Below are 16,595 nucleotides of genomic sequence, written 5' to 3' on the forward strand. Positions count from 1 at the left end.
AGGCGGCCATCTCTGTCGGCGCCGTAAGTAAATCATCAAGGAGACGGATCATCAAGAACTTCAAGGAGAGCGGTTCAATTGTTGTGAAGAAGGCTTCAGGGCGCCCAAGAAAGTCCAGCAAGCGCCAAGACCGTCTCTTAAAGTTGATTCAGCTGCGGGATCGGGGCACCACCGGTACAGAGCTTGCTCAGGAATGGCAGCAGGCAGGTGTGAGTGCACGCACCGTGAGGCGAAGACTTTTGGAGGATGGCCTGGTGTCAAGAAGGGCAGCAAAGAAGCCACTTCTCTCCAGGAAAAACATCAGGGACAGACTGATGTTCTGCAAAAGGTACAGGGATTGGACTGCTGAGGACTGGAGTAAAGTCATTTTCTCTGATGAATCCCCTTTCCGATTGTTTGGGGCATCCGGAAAAAAGCTTGTCCGGAGAAGACAAGGTGAGCGCTACCATCAGTCCTGTGTCATGACAACAGTAAAGCATCCTGAGACCATTCATGTGTGGGGTTGCTTCTCAGCCAAGGGAGTGGGCTCACTCACAATTTCGCCTAAGAACACAGCCATGAATAAAGAATGGTACCAACACATCCTCCGAGAGCAACTTCTCCCAACCATCCAGGAACAGTTTGGTGATGAACAATGCCTTTTCCAGCACGATGGAGCACCTTGCCATAAGGCAAAAGTGATACCAAGTGGCTCTGGGAACAAAACATTGATATTTTGGGTCCATGGCCAGGAAACTCCCCAGACCTTAATCCCATTGAGAACTTGTGGTCAATCCTCAAGAGGCGGGTGGACAAACAAAAACCCACAAATTCTGACAAACTCCAAGCATTTATGATGCAAGAATGGGCTGCCATCAGTCAGGATGTGGTCCAGCAGTTAATTGACAGCATGCCAGGGCGGATTGCAGAGGTCTTGAAAAAGAATGGTCAACACTGCAAATATTGACTCTTTGCATCAACTTCATGTAATTGTCAATAAAAGCCTTTGATACTTATGAAATGCTTGTAATTATACTTCAGTATTCCATAGTAGCATCTGACAAAAATATCTAAAGACACTGAAGCAGCAAACCTTGTGGAAATTAATATTTGTGTCATTCTCAAAACTTTTGGCCACGACTGTATACTGTTACATTTTGCACACTGTTGCATATAGACTTGTAAGCTCTCTATGTCAGAACCTTGCCACTAAGATTATACTTTCCCCTCTAGCACCTTGTGGGGGACATTTAACAGCTCCAACCGGAGTTCTGCTGTCCCCTGGCTGGCCGGGATACTACAAAGATTCTTTGAACTGTGAATGGGTTATTGAAGCCAGCAAAGATCACGCCATCAAGATATCCTTTGACAGGTTTTCCTATTTTGTTTAGAATTGATCTTGTCCTTGATGCAGCTATTTCAATTTCACACAATAATTCCGTTTGAGATAATCTGCCATGATTGGCTACATAAAATTGCCTGGATGGAATAGTAGCTTCTAATTTACTTCCATTTCCCCTTCTTTTTTGTCTGTTTTCATGTAGATTTCAGACCGAGGTTAATTATGACACACTGGAGATTCGGGATGGCCCCTCCAACTCCTCTCCTTTAATCGGAGAGTATCATGGCACTCAGGCGCCCTATTTTCTCATTAGCACCAGTAATTACATGTACCTGCTATTCACCACGGACAACAGTCGCTCCAGCGTGGGCTTCCAGATCCGCTACGACAGTGAGTTCTACGGTTTTCAATTTGAAATGTATCCACAGGGCTACCTTTGAAAGCTGAGGACGTTGTGTTTGCAATCCACAAAATGTTTAATGGCTACAACTGGTGGTGCAATATCGCTTTCATGTGTGTGCTGCTGATGTCAATATTGACTCAGCTCGTGTGGTGGGTGTTGTGATCACAAGAAGTGTAAATCTAATTTCACAGCTCTTACACCATTTCAATATTACTGAAGTGGTGTAGGAGCTGTGAAATTAGATTGACACTTATTTTTGATAGCTTGTCATCATTAGTGTTGTTGCCTGAACAGGACTGTGATTTAAATGCCAAATAATTGGTGATTACGAAGGCCAACCTCATGAGATTTAGCTCATGAGATATAACGTTATTACATCACCAATGATAGCACTAGGCTGTCATTTGCAATAAGATGATTTAGTAATCTATCAACAATTCAATAGTGTTGTAAAATAGCTAGCCAAATTCTTCCTCCAAATACTATGATACAGTGCATTCGAAAAGTATTCAGACCCCTTGACTCTCCACATTTTGTTACATTACAACCTTATTCTAAAATGGATTAAACTGTTTTAACCCTCATCAATCTACACACAATATGTAAAAACAACAAAGCAAAAAACAGGTTTTTAGATTTTTTTTGCAAATGTATAAACAATGTACATCTGAAATAATAAATGTACATAAGTATTCAGAACCTTTACTCAGTACTTTGTTAAAGCACCTTTGGGAGCGATTACTGCCTTGAGTCTTCTTGGGTATGACGCTGCAAGCTTTGCACACCTGTATTTGGGTAGTTTCTCCCATTCATTTCTGCAGATCCCCTCAAGCTCTGTCAGGTTGGATGGGGAGCTTGAGAGGATTTGCAGAAAAGAATGGGAGAAAATATCGAAAAACCTGTTTTCGCTTTGTCATTATGGGGTATTGTGTGTAGAATGATTAGGAAATTTTTTTATTAAATCCATTTTAGAATAAGGCTGTAACGTAACAAAATGTTGAAAAAGTCAAGGGGTTTGAATACTTTCTGAATTTATTCAAGCTTCCATACTATATACTCACAAAAAATGTATGCCATAAATGTTTCCTATATTAACCTAACCACAATTACTATAGCACAATACTGGCTGTCATTTTAAGTAAGCAGGGATGAGACATGACTACCAAATCCAGACAGATGGCTGAAAATTGTTAATGACATCTATTGTGCTTTATAAACATTTCATGTGTGCTATTTGGAAAAACTCATTAATAAAATTCACATTTGATTATTATTACAATATGTTCTATGAGAACAACCCTCCATCAAGGGATGAAATGGAGAGAGAACTCCTTGTGGCTCCCTCTCATGATTTATACAGTAAAGAGCAATTATGACACCATTCTCTATTACATTTAGGGCCTGAAATTGGAATTAAATAGTTATTTCTATCCCTAAAGGTATTATGATGGAAACAGATTCCTGCTTAGATCCTGGGATCCCGGTCAATGGAAAGCGGCATGGGAACAATTTCGCCATTGGCTCCAGGGTGACATTCAGCTGTGATCAAGGCTACACGCTGAGCGATGAGGAACCCATCGTGTGTGAGAGGAACCATCAGTGGAATCACGCACTGCCCAGCTGTGATGGTAGTGTACCCCATCTAGCCTCGTCCAACCCTTCCTTCCTCTCCTTTTTCCTGTTCGTGTCAGGTGCACTTACAGTACGTGCGTGGCAGCACCCAGCTATCACCACTTCTCCTCACACTCCCCATCACATTCACAGAAAGAGATGTGGGAGACACAACTCCCTGCTAATGAATCTCTCTCTTATCTGGGGGAAAGGGTAAGCCTCTTTGACTCCCCTCGGGGGCTGAGTTCATTAATTCTTGATGAGAGGAGAGGTGACTGGAATATACACACTAAGATAACTTTGGATGTCGGACAACAGAGAGTCAGAGAGGCAGTAGACAGGGTGGAGGTTCTGCAGAAAGACATTATTCTAACTGTTTATCTCATTTGTTTCTCACTACTTGGGATGAAAATAAACCTGTACAGCATATTTTTCCAGTAAGTCAAGCGTTTGACCGTCAGGTTTTGTACACCCAATATCATCCTCCAGACAACTAGCTTATCAGTTGTATTTTCTATTCCAGCCAAGTCTGATACAGAATGTGTTCTCTTCTGAACTTGACCTTCATGATCGACAGTGGTGGCATTTCCACATCCCATTCAGATATATGAAATGTTTTCTTCCGTTGTATCTGCCTATTTGTCCCTCTTACTTACTCTATCATTTCACAAGGCTGTAGGCATATGCAATAGACAGGTCCTGTTCTAGACAAAGCTGCTATCTGGTTTTTAAATTGGATTTATCACCCATTCATTTCAGGAAGAGATAGAATGTTTTATATTAGAAGGAGGATTATGGCACAATACTTTTTGGAAATTGTGAAAAATAATGAACAATCACAGAGCATAACATTGATCATCCATCATTGTGTTTTTCTTGTAGTATAATTCTTTGAACCCTCATTCTTAGAAGTGCAGCAGAAATGCACTCTTCATATCCCGTAGAAATGGTTCACTAGTCCTGCATCCTGAGCACCTGTCTCCTCCTGCCCACTGCTGTGTTTATGGTGCAAGCAGGACTTAAGCTCTTAAGAGCGGGGTCATCTTTATGATCCATTTCATTGTGGCAAAGACGATACTGTAGATATGGATTGTTTACGCCCACAATTTGTCTTATCCATGTCTTATCATAAACATACAGTGCTGCTTTTGTGGCCCGCTTTGTGATATCTATACCAGAAGTAATTTGTAATGATTTCCAAGGATCCCTCACTTTGGGGGAAGGTACACCTTGTTTTTCACAACAAAAATATCTTCCCCTCTTCTTTCAAACGGGACGACTCAGACCTCAGTAAATATGTAGACGCATGCTGGGATACCATGCAATTATGATATTTTTATTTGTCTCACACTCAAAATAACTATCCTCGCTGATTAACTTTCAGTGGTAGCCTTGGGCGTGTATGATAACACGCGCGACATGAGCCCCATTTAATCACCAGCATCTCCATAGCCTACGGAATCGGGTATAATTGCAAGTGCCAACTCCATGCATTTGTTCATGGGAACCTGTGCTATCTTGGGAACGCCGGCTTCCTTTTTCAGCTATTTTCAAACCATTTAACAGATCCTCACACCAAATATAAACACTGAGTGACTTCATCCTCATAGGCTAGAGGTTCTGGACCTCTGTTTGTCTATTCACATATACATTCATGTTATAGATTCCATGCTTCAAAAACATGGTAAGTACAATTAAAGTGTAAAATTTACATTGAAACCAAAGTAGATTAGCATATTCCTTTAACTTGTTCTTCCTTTTTTATTTATCTTGTAATTAAGGCAGTGATAAGTTGTTGTTTCAACGACTCTGCCTGACTTTCTCCACTGACAGAGTCTATCCTGTCAGAATTCTGCCTCGGTTATTAAGTTCGCCTTTGATCTTCCCAGACAGACTCACTATCAGTGTACAGTATCCCATGTCTTCATCTTACTCAGCTTTAGTTGGGTAAACTGAGGCTTTTAATCTAGAAACATGTGTCTACGTCTGTGTTTCACATTAGGTTTGTCTCTACAAATAACATGGAGGAGTGACTAAAAGTTTGTTTAGAACATTTACAAAGTGCAAAAGAGATTATCTTACACCCAGGGATATTGTTTGCAGGCTCTGACCTAAATTCTGGTTTCAAACCCACCTGGACTTTTTAATTTAGCAATTTCTTTGAGCAATTTTCTGCGCTATTGGCATACTAATCAAAATTCTAATTCTAATACGAGCTCATAATCGTTTGCATCTTTATTTATTTAAATGCTGTTATAATTTATTTTTCTAAAACCACTGATTGTTATGCAAGAAATGGCATTCATTTATCACTGATAATGTTCAGTTCTCAATGTATGGGAGTCTAGAAAACAATGCCTCATACACTCATTCACAACGTGTTTCATTTTGTTTCCCTTAGCGTTGTGTGGTGGTTATATCTTTGGTAAAAAAGGAACCATTCTCTCCCCTGGATTTCCTGATTTCTACCCAAACTCATTGAACTGCACATGGACGATAGAGGTGTCTCATGGCAAAGGTAAGACTCATGAATAGCTCTCTACAGTAAGAACCAACCAATAATTTGTTGCAGCATTAAGTAAGTAAAAGCGGCTGTGACTAGGCCTACATCACCCCATTTGAATGATGTATCTCTATATTCTCATCAACATTAAGCCCCAGCCCTCCCTTAGGGCTGGTGTGACGTAGAGACAGGGATTTTGATGTGTGACTTAGGGAGGCCTAATCTTATCTGAATCTCTCCAGGAGTGCAGCTGCTCTTCCACACGTTCCACCTGGAGGACTCCCATGATTACCTCCTCATCACAGAGGACGGCAGCTTCATGGAACCCGTGGCCAGGCTCACTGGCTCCATCCTGCCCCCCTCCATCAAGGCCGGCCTGTTTGGAAACTTTAGCGCCCAGCTCCGCTTCGTCTCAGATTTCTCCATGTCCTATGAAGGTTTCAACATGACCTTCTCAGGTGGGTTGTCATGCATTGTGTATAATGTATCATTTTAAGAGTCCGTTTCATGTGGATTCAAATATCTGATGTGACTGCAGTGATTAGAACATTGTTATTGATTATAAATGCAATTGTAAATGGCATTGTGTTAGGATAGAGGATCCAGTGTGAGGCAGTAACAGTTAAGACGTCAGTAGATCAAATGCGGTATTTATTTATAGTGCAGGTGATGGAGAAGACTGTATCCAGAGTTGTATCTACAAAAATGTACACATTTTAAACATGACCAAAATCATTAAAGGCCCAGTGCAATCAAAATTATGTTTTTTCCTGTGTTTCATATGTGTACAACAGCTGATGAAACTAACACTGAAAAAGTGCGGGAAAAAATATGATCACTGTTATTTCTGACAGTTGCTGGTTGAAAATGCAATTTATACAGGACATTCTAATCCGCGGGTTTTGCATGGGTGGAGTTTTAGCTTTCCTGGTGAATAGACCAATAACCAAAATATTTCCAAACCTCTGCCAATAACAGTTAGTTTTCAGGTTACATATTCCTCCCATTAGGCTCCTCCGCTGTGGTGGATTGATCAACTCTGTGGTCAATGCATCCCTTTGGTGCCTTTTCCCTCCCCACTCAGACCACTCTGAGACAGTCCTAGCAAATGTCTTGAGAAATTTTATTTGTGTATATTTTGACAATTTTAATGGAAAACAATCACAGTAATTTACTTAATTATTACCCATAAATGATCTGATATTGAGATAAAAACATTACATTGGGCCTTTAACTTGGTTGCAAAATAATAAACTTACTCGGCCAATAATATAATAACTTAACTCGAATACAAGGCAAAAACTGACAAACTGCCCTGAATGAGGATTAGGGAATCCTAAATAACCACTTGGCATAAACCATTTAAACCTCTAAATAGCACACTTTAAAGTTATTACAATTGCCCAATTAACATTCTTATGGTCAACACTTAACACGTTTATGAAAACAAATACACAGTTAGCATAAACATTTCCAATAAACAATGAAAACACCCCTGAGAAACGGGAGAAACCAAATAACGAGGTTTGCAGCCTGTGCCTATCTTCAACGGCACGCTCAAATAGGAGCCAATTCACAGTGGTGGTGAGTAGAGAACAGGACAGGTTGGCGTTACCAAACAGATTAAATACAAACTGAAAGATTAGTGGAATCTGTGTGGGTAGCTGGACAGGTAGGATGAATGACAGTGAAGGTGAACAGGTGGTCACGTGTCAGGTGACAGAGGAATGGATGAGACTGAGGCAGGAATTCCTTTAACCATAAAGTGGTATATTTACTGAGTAGTCTGTGGTGGATTCATGGACGCACAGAACTTCTGGAGCAGACAGAGTTAAGAGAAAGCAGCGAGATCAGGCGATGGCGTTTTCCTCCTTTTATGTGGATGAGATCTGTCGGTCATTTCCACCTGACCTAATTAAAGCGCTCTGGCCAAGCTGAGTAAGTGGCCATGAATTAAAGAATTATTCCACCAACTCCATGGGCCTTTTCTACACAAACATTTCTAAATAAATAATAATAATAACCAGACGCTTTGACAGACCAGACTTTGATTACAAAACACATGTAACAGTGTTTGAAAGATGGTACCGAAGACCATGTCTGACGTTTTACATTATCCCAACCAATTGTGCAATTTTGTTATTTTTTTTGCGTTTTGTGTAACTTTTTTTTTTACTTATTCAAATCAAATGAAATGTATTTATATAGCCCTTCTTACATCAGCTGATATATCAAAGTGCTGTACAGAAACCCAGCCTAAAACCACAAACAGCAAGCAATGCAGGTGTAGAAGCACGGTGGCTAGGAAAAACTCCCTAGAAAGGCCAAAACCTAGGAAGAAACCTAGAGAGGAACAATGCTATGAGCGGTGGCCAGTCCTCTTCTGGCTGTGCCGGGTGGAGAGTATAACAGAACATGGCCAAGATGTTCAAATGTTCATAAATGACCAGCATGGTCAAATAATAATAATCACAGTAGTTGTCGAAGGTGCAACAAGTCAACACCTCAGGAGTAAATGTCAGTTGGCTTTTCATAGCCGATCATTGAGAGTATCTCTACCGCTCCTGCTGTCTCTAGAGACTTGAAAACAGCAGGTCTGGGACAGGTAGCACGTCCGGTGAACAGGTCAGGGTTCCATAGCTGCAGGCAGAACAGTTGAAACTGGAGCAGCAGCACGGCCAGGTGGACTGGGGACAGCAAGGAGTCATCATGCCAGGTAGTCCTGAGGCATGGTCTTAGGGCTCAGGTCCTCCGAGAGAGAGAAAGAAAGAAAGAGAATTAGAGAGAGCATACCTAAATTCACACAGGACACCGGATAAGACAGGAGAAATACGCCAGATATAACAGACTGACCCTAGCCCCCCGACACATAAACTACTGCAGCATAAATACTGGAGGCTGAGACAGGAGGGGTCAGGAGACACTGTGGCCCCATCCGATGATACCCCCGGACAGGGCCAAACAGGCAGGATATAACCCCACCCACTTTGCCAAAGCACAGCCCCCACACCACTAGAGGGATATCTTCAAACACCAACTTACCACCCAGAGACAAGGCCGAGTCTAGCCCACAAAGATCTCCGCCACGGCACAACCCAAGGGGGGGCACCAACCCAGACAGGAAGACCACGTCAGTGACTCAACACACTCAAGTGACGCACCCCTCCCAGGGACAACATGGTAGAGCACCAGTAAGCCAGTGACTCATCCCCTGTAATAGGGTTAGAGGCAGAGAATCCCAGTGGAGAGAGGGGAACCGGCCATGCAGAGACAGCAAGGGCGGTTCGTTGCTCCAGAGCCTTTCCGTTCACCTTCACACTCCTGGGCCAGACTACACTTATTGTGTACATAATGTTGGTGCTACTGTCTCTTATGACCGAAAATAAGTTCCGGACATCAGAAAAGCGATTAATTACCGCGGACTGGAAGAAACTTCCTTTAACGAGTCCGACGAGAAGGATATCCTGCTTTCACTGGAACAGGCCCAGATCCACACCTTTTGCATGAAGAAAAGATGCCGGAAAAGGGGACACAGATCGGGGATCCTTCTGAGAATCCGGAGTCGAGCGAGTAAACTCCCAATGCCTTCCATTCTTCTTGCTAACGTGCAATCGTTCGAAAATAAAATTGATGACCTAATATTAAGATTATCCTACCAACGGGACATTAAAAACTGCAACATCTTATGTTTCACCGAGACGTGGCTGAACGAAGAAACTGACAATATAGAGCTAGCAGGTTTTCCATGCACCGGCAGAAAATATATGCTACCTCTGGTAAGACGAGGGGTGATGGTGTGTGTCTTTTTGTCAATAACAGCTGGTGCGCAATGTCTAATATTAAAGAAGTCTCGAGGTATTGCTCTCCTGAGGTAGAGTACCTTATGATAAGCTGTCGACCACACTATCTACCAAGAGAGTTCTCATCTTTACAATTCGTAGCCGTCTATTTAGCACCACAAAGCGAAGCTGGCACTAAGACCGCTCTTAACCAACTCTATAAGGCCATAAGCAAAGAAGAAAATGCTCACCAGAAACTGCGCTCCTAGTGGCCGGGGACTTTAATGCAGGCAAACTTTAATCAGTTTTAGCAAATTTCACATGCGCAACCAGGGGAAAAAAATACAAGACCACCTTTACTCCACACACAGAGATGCGTACAAAGCTCTTCCCAGCCCTCCATTTGGCAAATCTATCATGACACAAGGCGAGACCCAGATGCAGACACAGAAGGCAGATGGTTGGAGTCTTACAATGTGTATTAAAACTTCTTATGGCTGCATCCCGCTACCGGGATCGATATGACAGCAGCCAGTGAAAGTGCAGGGCGCCAAATTCAAACAACAGAAATCTCATAATTAAAATTCCTCAAACATACATGTGTCTATTATCATTTTAAAGGTAATCTTGTTGTTAATCCCACCAAAGTGTCCGATTTCAAATATGCTTTTCAGCGAAAGCACTACAAACGATTATGTTAGGTCACCACCAAACCACAATAAGCACAGCCATTTTTCCAGCGAAAGATAGCTTTCACAAAAAGCAGAAATAAAGATAAAATTAATCACTAACCTTTGATTATCTTCATCAGATGACACTCATAGGACTTCATGTATCACAATACATGCATGTTTTGTTTGATAAAGTTCATATTTATAACAAAAGATCTGAGTTTACATTGGTGCGTTACATTCACTAGTTCCAAAAACATCAAGTGATTTTGCATAGCCACATCGTTTCAACAGAAATACTCATCATAAATGTTGATGATAATACAAATTATACACATGGAATTATAGATATACCTCTCCTTAATGCAACCGCTGTGTTAGATTTCAAAAGAACTTTACGGAAAAAGCAAATCATGCAATAATCTGAGACGGAGCTCAGAACAATAGCCAAATTAGCCGCCATGTTGGGGTCAACAGAAACCAGAAAATACATGATAAATGTTTCCTTACCTTTGATGAACTTCATCAGAATGCAGTCCTAGGAATCCCAGGTCCACAATAAATGCTTGATTTGTTCGATAATGTCCATTATTTATGTCCAATTAGCTACTTTGGTTAGTGCGTTAGCGGTAAACAATTCCAAAGTCACAAAGCGCATCCACTATAACGTGACGAAATGTCCAAAAGTTCTGTAACAGTCAGTAGAAACATGTCAAACGATGTACTGAATCAATCTTTAGAATGTTGTTAACATACATCTTGAATAACGTTCCAACCGGAGAATTAGATTGACTTCAGAAAAGCGGTGGAACGGAGGACCTCCTCATGTGAAGGCGCGTGTTCAATGCGTGGTCACCTCATGGCAGTGATTACTAATTCCTGTCTTATTCGGCCCCCCTTCACATTAGAGTCATTAGACAAAGTTCTATTGACTGTTGACACCTAGTGGAAGCCGTAGGAAGTGAAAACTCATCAATATCTCGCTGTAATTTCAATGAGAGCTTGGTTGAAAATCTGCCACCTCAGAAAAAAATCTAACAGGAAGTGGAACTTCTCAGGTTTTTCCCTGCCATATGAGTTCTGTTATACTCACAGACATAATTCAAACAGTTTTAGAAACTTCAGAGTGTTTTCTATCCAATACGAATAATAATATGCATATATTAGCAACTGGGACCGAGGAGCAGGCAGTTTACTATGGGCACCTCTGTGCACCTTTCATCCAAGCTACTCAATACTGCCCCTGCAGCCATAAGAAGTTAATCCAAAAGGAGTAGGCAAGAGAATGGTCGTGGACAAGCAAAAGGTCAAAACCAGATCAGAGTCCAGGAGGTACAGAGTGGCAGACAGGCTCGTGGTCAAGGCAGGCAGAATGGTCAGGCAGGCGGGTACAGAGTCCAGAAACAGGCAAGGGTCAAAACCAGGATGACTAGAAAAAGGAGACTAGCAAAAAGCAGGAGAATGGGAAACACGCTGGTTGACTTGGAAAAGCATACAAGATGAACTGGCACAGAGAGACAGGAAACACAGAGATAAATACACTGGGGAAAATCAGTGACACCTGGAGGGGGTGGAGACAATCACAAGGACAGGTGAAACAGATCAGGGCATGACATTACCCTGCCCCACCCTAGGGACGCCACCTGGTGTCCTACCTGGGTGCATACCTGGCTGACCGGGGTGTCGGCGGTGGAAATCGGCGATGAGGGCCAGGTCCAAGATGTCTTTAGCAGGAACCCCAGCACCTCTCTTCCGGGTCATAACCCTCCCAGTCAACCAGGTACTGGAAACCACTACCCCGTGGTCGATCCTTCAGGAGTTCGAGGGTGTAATAGAGGAACTGTATAGGCGTGAGAGAGCGTCAGGCTTCACATTTTTTGACCCTGGTTTGGTAAGAAATGGTGAAGTTGAATCTGGTAAACAAGAGGGCCCACCGGGCCTTCATGGAGTTGAGGCGCTTGGCTGTACGGAGATATTCTACGTTTTTATGGTCGGTCCAGACCAAGAATGGCTGTTCTGCTCCTTCCAGCCAGTGCCTCCACTCTTCCAACGCCATCTTAACCGCCAGGAGTTCTCGATTGCCTACATCGTAGTTCCTCTCTGCAGGATTGAGACGATGGGACAGGAAGGCACAGGGATGAAGCTTTTGGTCCTGGGCTGATCGCTGGGACAGGATGGTCCCCAGTCCAACATCCGAAGCATCAACTTCCACCACAAATTGACGTGAGGGGTCTGGATGGATGAGGATGGGAGCTGTTGTGAACCAATTCTTCAGGTCCACAAAGGCTTTGTCGACAGCTGGAGACCATTTGAATGGTGCCTTGGGAGAGGTGTGCCGAGAGGGGGGCCGCCAGGGTGCTGTAATCCAGAATGAAACGGCGGTAGAAGTTAGCAAAACCAAGAAACCGTTGCAACTGCACCCTGGACGTTGGTTGAGGCCAATCCACCACTGCTTTCACCTTTTCAGGATCTATCTGAATATTACCCTCAGCAATACATATCCCAGAAAGGTGATGGTGGAGTGGTGGAACTCACACTTCTCGGCTTTCACAATCAATTGGTTCTCCAGGAGGCGCTGAAGAACCTGTCTGACATGAAGTACATGTTCTTGGGCAGATCAGGAAAAAAGAGGATGTCGTCAACGTAAACGAAAACAAAACGGTTTAGCATGTCCCGGAGCACATCGTTGACCAAAGCCTGGATAACAGCGGGGGCATTTGTGAGTCCAAATGGCATGACCTGGTACTCATTATGTCCACTGGCTGTGTTGAAGGCTGTCTTCCACTCATCCCCCTCACATAACCAAACCATGTGGTAGGCATTTCGAAGGTCCAACTTGGAAAACATGGTGGCTCCCTGGAGAGGTTCAAACACAGAAGAGAGGTAGGGGATAACAATTTTTTACCGTTAAGTCACCGGTAGTCAATGCACGGACGCAGGGTCTTGTCCTTCTTTTCCACAAAGAAAAACCCTGCGCCGGCAGGAGATGCAGACGGACGAACGGCCTCCTCTATGTACTCCTCCATAGCTTTGGTCTCTGGTCCGGACAGAGAATACCACCGACCCAGAGGTGGTGTAGTGACTGGCAGAGAATCAATAGCACAGTTATAAGGACGGTGCGGGGGAAAGGAAGTAGCACGTGCCTTACTGAACACTTCCAGGAGATCATAGTATTCAGTGGGAATAGCTGAGACACCCACAGTCTTGCTAACATCCCGAGGAAGGCGACTTGGGGAAGGCTGTGCTGGCAAAATGGGCCCCAACCCAGGATGGAGCTTGTGGTCCAGTCAATCACCGGATTGTGCTTTTGTAGCTAGGAACATCCCAAAACGACACGAACATGGGGAGATGCAATGAGGAGGAACTGTATAGTCTCATTGTGGTTACCAGAAACCCGTAATTGAACGGGCACAGTACTATGAGTGACTTCCCCTATAGAGCGGCCGTACAGTGCCCTAGCATCCATGGGAACAGAGAGAGGCTGAGTGGGAATACCAAGCTCTGAAGCAATAGTGGCATCCATAAAACTTTCATCAGCCCCAGAGTCAATGAGTACTCGGAGAAACTTAGATTGGTCTCCCCACAGCACAAGCACAAAAAAGGGTGTGCGGGTGATGGGAATTAGGAACTCCCAGTCTGACTCACCATAGTGCTGGTACCCATTAGAGACAAGGGTTTCCTAATAGGGCAGGTAGCTATAAAATGTCCTGCCCCTCCACAGTACAGACAATAGTTACTGTTCATGCTCCGTGAGCATTCCCCAACTGATAACCTAGCTCTTCCCAACTGTATAGGCTCAGGAGTATCCAACTCACCCATCGTAGAATCACGAGAGTGCTCGGGTGGCTTCGAATCCTCTCGGAAAAGCTGCCTTCTGAAAAACTTCCGGATTCCCTCGAAGGTGAACGAGCCGTAGCGGGTGCACGAGTGTGCACGAGACCTCCTCTCACTCCTACGTTCCCTTAGGAGTCCATTGATTTTGATGGTTAGGGCGATAAGGGAGTCGAGGTCAACCGGCAATTCCCGAGCAGCTAGCTCATCCTTTACATCCTCAGGTAATCCGTGCAGAAAAGTATCGAAAAGAGACATGCGAAAATCATCCGCCTAGTCTGCTACACTACGGGAGTTCTGGCATAAGTCAAGCAGTTCACTGGCCACCTTTCTCCCAGATACCGGAGACTCAAATACCTTTCTCACCGTTGCCATAAATTCCTCCAGATGACCTCCAGATCGTTGCTCCCAAACTGCCGTAGCCCAGGAGAGCGCCCTTCCCGACATAAGCGTAATGATATATGCTATCTTCGATCGGTCTGAAGGAAACGAAGATGGCTAAAAAATAAGCGAGCACTGAGAGGAGGTGGTCGTAAGCGGGGTTCTTGGGGAGCCGGAATAGGCTATACAAACTCACCACAGAGAGGGAAAAATTGCTGGGTGATTGGGGTTTTTCAGAGGTGGCAGGCAGCCTCTGAGCTATCTCCCTGATTTGCTTCATAATAGCCTTTAACCTCTCTGGTACAAGTGGGACGGTAGCGTCCCATCTCGACAACAGCCAGTGAAATTGCAGGGCGCCAAATTCAAAACAACAGAAATCCCATAATTAAAATTCCTCAAACATACAAGAGTTATACACAATTTTAAAGATAAACTTCTTGTAAATCCAACCACAGTGTCCGATTTCAAAAAGGCTTTACTGCGAAAGCACACCATGCGATTATGTTAGGTCAGCGCCTAGTAACACTAAACCATACAGCCATTTTCCAGCCAAGGAGAGGGCTCACAAAAGTCAGAAATAGCGATTAAATTAATCACTAACCTTTGATGATCTTCATCAGATGGCACTCATAGGACTTCATGTTACACAATACATGTAGTTTTGTTCGATAAAGTTCATATTTATATCCACAAATCTCAGTTTACATTGGCGCGTTATGTTCAGAAATGCATAGTCTCAAACAAACATTCAGGTGAAAGTGCAGAGAGCCACATCAAATTACAGAAATACTCATCATAAACATTGATCTAAGATACAAGTGTTTAACATACGATTAAAGATAAACTTCTCCTTAATGCAACCGCTGTGTCAGATTTCAAAAAGGCTTTACGGCGAAAGCAGACTTTGCGATTATGTTAGGTCAGCGCCTAGCCACAGAAAACCATACAGCCATTTTCCTACCAAGGAGAGGTGTCACAAAAATCAGAAATAGAGTTCAAATTAATCACTTACCTTTGATGATCTTCATCTGATGGCACTCCCAGGTCTCCATGTTAGACAACAAATGTTTGTTTTGTTCGATGAAGTCCATCATTTATGTCCAAATACCTCCTTTTTGTTCGCGCGTTTAGTTCAGTAATCAAAATGCACAAGGCGCAAGCACAAAGTTTAGACGAAAAGTCAAAAAGGTTCTATTACAGTTTGTAGAAACATGTCAAACGATGTATAGAATCAATCTTTAGGATGTTTTTATCATAAATCTTCAATAATATTCCAACCGGACAATTCCTTTGTCTTTAGAAATGCAAAGGAACGGAGCTTGCACTCACGGCCGCACGCGTGACTAAACTAATGGCTTTCAGCCAGACCCCTGATTCAAACAGCTCTTATTCGCTCCCCCTTCACAGTAGAAGCCTGAAACAAAGTTCTAAAGACTGTTGACATCTAGTTGACCCCATAGACACAGTATATTGGTAGGCAATCACTTGAAAAACTACAAACCTCAGATTTCCCACTTCCTGGTTGGATTTTTCTCAGGTTTTCACCTGCCATATCAGTTCTGTTATACTCACAGACATCATTCAAACAGTTTTAGAAACTTCAGAGTGTTTTCTATAAAAATCGACTAATAATATGCATATCCTAGCTTCTGGGCCTGAGTAGCAGGGAGTTTAATTTGGGCATGCTTTTCATCCAAAATGCCAAATGCTGCCCCCTACCCTAGTGAAGTTAACCCATGGGCGTGGCAATCCGTCAAGGAACTGAGCCCTTCCAAAAGGGCCTGTAACAACTCCCCATGTCTCCTAATGGTGGCTCCCTGCAGGGAGACAGCTTGGCAGAGCTGGTCCAAGTCTGCTGGGTCTGTCATGGCCAGTTCGTACTATCATGACACAAGGCGAGACCCAGATGCAGACACAGAAGGCAGATGGTTGGAGTCTTACCATGTTTATTAATCCAAAAGGAAGAGAATGGTCGTGGACAGGCAAAAGGTCAAAACCAGATCAGAGTCCAGGAGGTACAGAGTGGCAGATAGGTTCGTGGTCAGGTCAGGCAGGCGGGCACAGAGTCCAGAAACAGGCAAGGGTCAAAACCAGG

The 16,595-nt window shown here is 43.4% G+C and overlaps 1 protein-coding gene across 1 annotated transcript in view; it reads left to right on the forward strand.

The window, feature by feature from the left end:
- Positions 1-16,595, forward strand: part of LOC139571177 (CUB and sushi domain-containing protein 1-like) — a 572,617-nt gene that overhangs the window by 406,466 nt on the left and 149,556 nt on the right. Inside the window, exons 16-20 of the mRNA XM_071393795.1 lie at positions 1,213-1,351; positions 1,524-1,711; positions 3,164-3,352; positions 5,737-5,853; positions 6,081-6,296. Coding sequence (XP_071249896.1) covers positions 1,213-1,351; positions 1,524-1,711; positions 3,164-3,352; positions 5,737-5,853; positions 6,081-6,296 — 849 coding nt within the window. The remainder of the gene's footprint in view (positions 1-1,212; positions 1,352-1,523; positions 1,712-3,163; positions 3,353-5,736; positions 5,854-6,080; positions 6,297-16,595) is intronic.

Source organism: Salvelinus alpinus, chromosome 3, assembly GCF_045679555.1.
Source record: "Salvelinus alpinus chromosome 3, SLU_Salpinus.1, whole genome shotgun sequence".
Taxonomy (NCBI): domain Eukaryota; kingdom Metazoa; phylum Chordata; class Actinopteri; order Salmoniformes; family Salmonidae; genus Salvelinus; species Salvelinus alpinus.